This window comes from Coturnix japonica, chromosome Z (assembly GCF_054131305.1).
Source record: "Coturnix japonica strain WE chromosome Z, WE-NBRP24, whole genome shotgun sequence".
Taxonomy (NCBI): domain Eukaryota; kingdom Metazoa; phylum Chordata; class Aves; order Galliformes; family Phasianidae; genus Coturnix; species Coturnix japonica.
In genome coordinates, this window is record NC_140702.1 from 29,425,475 (window position 1) to 29,428,999 (window position 3,525).

The following is a 3,525-nucleotide window of genomic DNA, read 5'->3' on the forward strand; positions in this document are numbered from 1 at the left end:
TTGAACACTGCCAGGGATGGCAACTCCACCACCTCCCTGGGCAGCCATTCCAGTGCCTGACCACTCTCTGAGAGAAAAAGTTCCTTCTTATGTCCAGTCTAAACCTCATCTGATGCAACTTGTGGCCATTTCCTCGGGTTCTGTTTGTTGTCTGAGAGAAGAAGCCAAACCTCTCCTCACCATAACCTCCCTTCAGGTAGTTGTAGAGTGCAGTGAGGTCTTTCCTGAGCCTCTTCCAGACTAAAGAATTCCAGCTCCCTCGGCCACTCCTCATAAGATTAGTGCTCCAGACCCCTCACCAGTTTTGTTGCCCTTCTTTGGACACATTCCTCAATGTGTTTCTTGTAGCGAGTGCCCAAAACTGAACACAGTACATGAGGTGCAGCCTCACCATTGCTGAGTCCAGGGGGATGATTACTCCCCTGCTCCTGTTGGCCACACAATTTCTAATGCAGGCCAAGGTGCCATTGGCCCTCTTGGCCACCTGGACACACTGTTGATTCATGTTCAGCTGAGCATCAACAAACACCCCCAGGTCCTTTTCCTCTTCACAGTCATCCAGCCACTCAGCCCCAAGCCTATAGTGCTGCGTGGGGTTATTGTGGCCAAATTGCAGGACCAAGCACTTGGCCGTGTTGAACCTCATCCCAATCACCTCAGCCCAGCAATCCACCTTATCTAGATCCTTCTGAAGGTCCTCCCTGCCCTCGGGCATACCAACACCACCTCCCAACTTGGTGTCATCTGCAAACTCACTGATGGTACACTCAATCCCCTCGTGTAGGTTATCAATAAAGATATCAAACAAGATGGGCCCTGTCATGAGTTAGCAACACAATGCACGGTTCTTGTGCCAGGAAGATTTATTTACTTCTGTGATGAACATGATCGTAACGGTGTATCTCTCACTGTCATCCTTCTAAGCAAGCCTTTTCATATTCTAAGATGTGCATTCAGTACATTTCCACTAACAATCCACTGGCTAGAAAGCAAGCAAGTTTCAATATGGATATTGGATAATAAAGTGGAAGGAGACACTGTGAAAAACCTGAGCGCCATTGCTGTGGTTTGAGTGCAGCAGATGATGATGGCACATTGTGATGTCACTGGCACCATCACGCCTACGTGAGGAGCAGTGACACACGCAGCACATCACTAGGGTGGATTGTGACGTCCTGGCCCTCAGTGCTTGTAGCCGGGACACAGAGTCTCTCTCTCAGTCTGGCTTGTGCCTGAACTCCAGCCGAGCGTGTCTGTGAGGTTTGGAGCGAGCGGCAAGTCTTGCCTTGGTGCTGGTCTCGTGTTCTGGGAGCTGCTGACAGCCGCTCTCAGTACTCGTCCCCAGAGCCATCGGAGTTTCTTCCCCAACCTGCCTGGTTCAGGCAGCCGGGGCACCCAGAAGGCCGCAGCAGCAAAGGGAGCCGGTAAGGGGACTCCTCACCCTGGGCAGCTGGGAGGGAGGGACCTGGGCACTTGGCAAGGGACGTGGGCACTTGTTCCTCCCCTGACGGGTTCAGCGAGTGACCGTGGCCTCTCTTCCTTTCCTAGTGTGACCCCTGCTGCTGCAGCAGCGGTGTGAGGATCAGCCCCTCATCCCCTGCACTTTCCACCACCGCAGCTGGACAGCATGGCTGCTGAGCTGGATCATCGCTGCACCATTTGCCTGGACAGCATGGACAATGCCAGCTACGTAATGCCATGCCTGCACCAGTTCTGCTTTGGCTGCATCCGGCGCTGGGCCCAGACTAGGCCCAAGTGCCCACTTTGCAATGGCAGGGTGAAGTCCATCCTGCACTCTGTGCGTTCTGACAACAACTTTGAGGAGTATGTTGTCAGACAGGATGGGCTAAGGGCCAGAAGAGCACCCCAGAGCCAACCAGAGGCGATGCCAACCTGGGTGTCCATTTTCCGCCAGCACCCAGCTGTGCTCCGGCCCCTAATGCCTTGGGTGCACCAGGAGGTGAGGCAGCTCTTTGGGGCTGACGACAGGGCAGCCTTTACAGCATTCCAGCTTGCCCTCTTTGGCTTGTCTTTATATGGCCTGGACGAAAGAGCGCTGACTGTATGGCTGCTCAGCTCCCTGCAAAGCCAGGCCGCCAGCTTTGCGAGACAGCTCGTTGTCCAAGCTGTGCGGTTATGCAGTGCAGAGGTGCAACGTCTGCTGGGCCTGGAGGCCTCCCATGCTCCCACAGGGCAGGAGGGCAGACCCGCAGCTGTCCATGGTGCAGCTACACCATCAACAGGAACTGTTGACGACAGTCTACAGCCATCCAGGAGCACCAGGGAAGCAAACACGGAAGGGGAGCTTCCTGGCCCCTCATCCTCTGCCCTTCGTGAGGGTCCCAGCCAGCCTCCATCCAACCCGGCTCTGGTGCACAGAGTCCAAGCAGCAGCCCAGGAAGAGCCGGGGGAGGCAGTGCCAGGTCCCTCCAGTGCCAGCACAAGCAGGGAGCGCTCTGGCAGGGCGCCACGGCGAGCCCAGAAGAGGAGGAGGGCCCACACTGCTGAGGACACTGCACCTCCTGCCAAGAGGCCACCCCGCAGGCAGCGCTAGGACAACGCCCCAGCAGCTGGCCAGAACACGGGCCACAAGCAGCCCTCAGGGGCTCGGACTGCATCAGACCACAGAGTCGCTGAATGGCCCAGATTGGAAGGGGCCTCAAACATCACCAGTCTTCATGCCTCCCTGCCACAGGAAGGGCCACCAACCTCCATATTTATTACACCAGGCTGCCCAGGGCCCCATCCACCTGGCCTTGAACACCACCAGGACGAGGCATCCACAGCCTCTCTGGGCAGCCAATTCCAGCACCTCTCCACTCTTACTACAGATCTTCCCCTTGACATCCATCCTCAACCTTCCCTCCCTCAACCTAAACCATTTCCCCTTGTCCTGCTCCTATCCACCCTTTCCAAGAGTTGATTCCCCAATAAAATTCCATAAAAATTATCCGTGTTGCCACCCGTGCATCTGTCAGCGCCACGCACAGGGCAGGTCTGACCTCTGCTGGGCCTGGAGGCCTCCCGTGCTGCTGCTATCGTTACTTTGGGACCTCCCACAGCACACTGCAAAGGCAAATGTGCAGAGGGGAGGCATTGCATTACTTCTAAGAATGGCACGAGCTCAGTCATCTCCACCAGTCAAGTGCACCCATGTCTTTACGCTGTCCTCTGCTTGCAAGACAAAAGGTTTCACTCCATTCCTACTATAATGTGTGCGCAATGAACTACGCAGGAATGCTATCACGGTAGCAAGGTCCTACTCTACAGCAAGTGGGGATACACTCAAATACAGCAGCTGTGGACAGAGAAAGAAAGGAAAAAATCTGCTTTACTTGCTAGGCTTCAGGGAGGCAGGGATCACAGCATTACACTATCAGAAATACACGAATTTCCTTCTGAACAACCACAGGTTGCTTCACTTGCCATTTCTATCTCATGCTGTTTTGCAGGGCTTAAGCTCAGCCAGATTGGTTGTTTCATTTGACAAATAGTACTCATCCCTTCTCTGCTGCAAAAGTGTTG

At 54.7% G+C, this 3,525-nt stretch overlaps 1 protein-coding gene across 1 annotated transcript; it reads left to right on the top strand.

The window, feature by feature from the left end:
* Nucleotides 1-2,554, top strand: LOC146753852 (uncharacterized). The gene has a single exon (XM_085530047.1). It carries the CDS (start codon nt 1,628-1,630, stop codon nt 2,552-2,554), a length of 927 nt encoding a protein of 308 aa, XP_085386173.1. The 5' UTR covers nt 1-1,627.
* Nucleotides 2,555-3,525: the final 971 nt, after the last annotated feature.

Bases quoted from the DNA above. Each gene is read 5' to 3' on its own strand.
- LOC146753852 (XM_085530047.1), top strand. From the start codon at position 1,628: ATGGCTGCTGAGCTGGATCATCGCTGCACCATTTGCCTGGACAGCATG.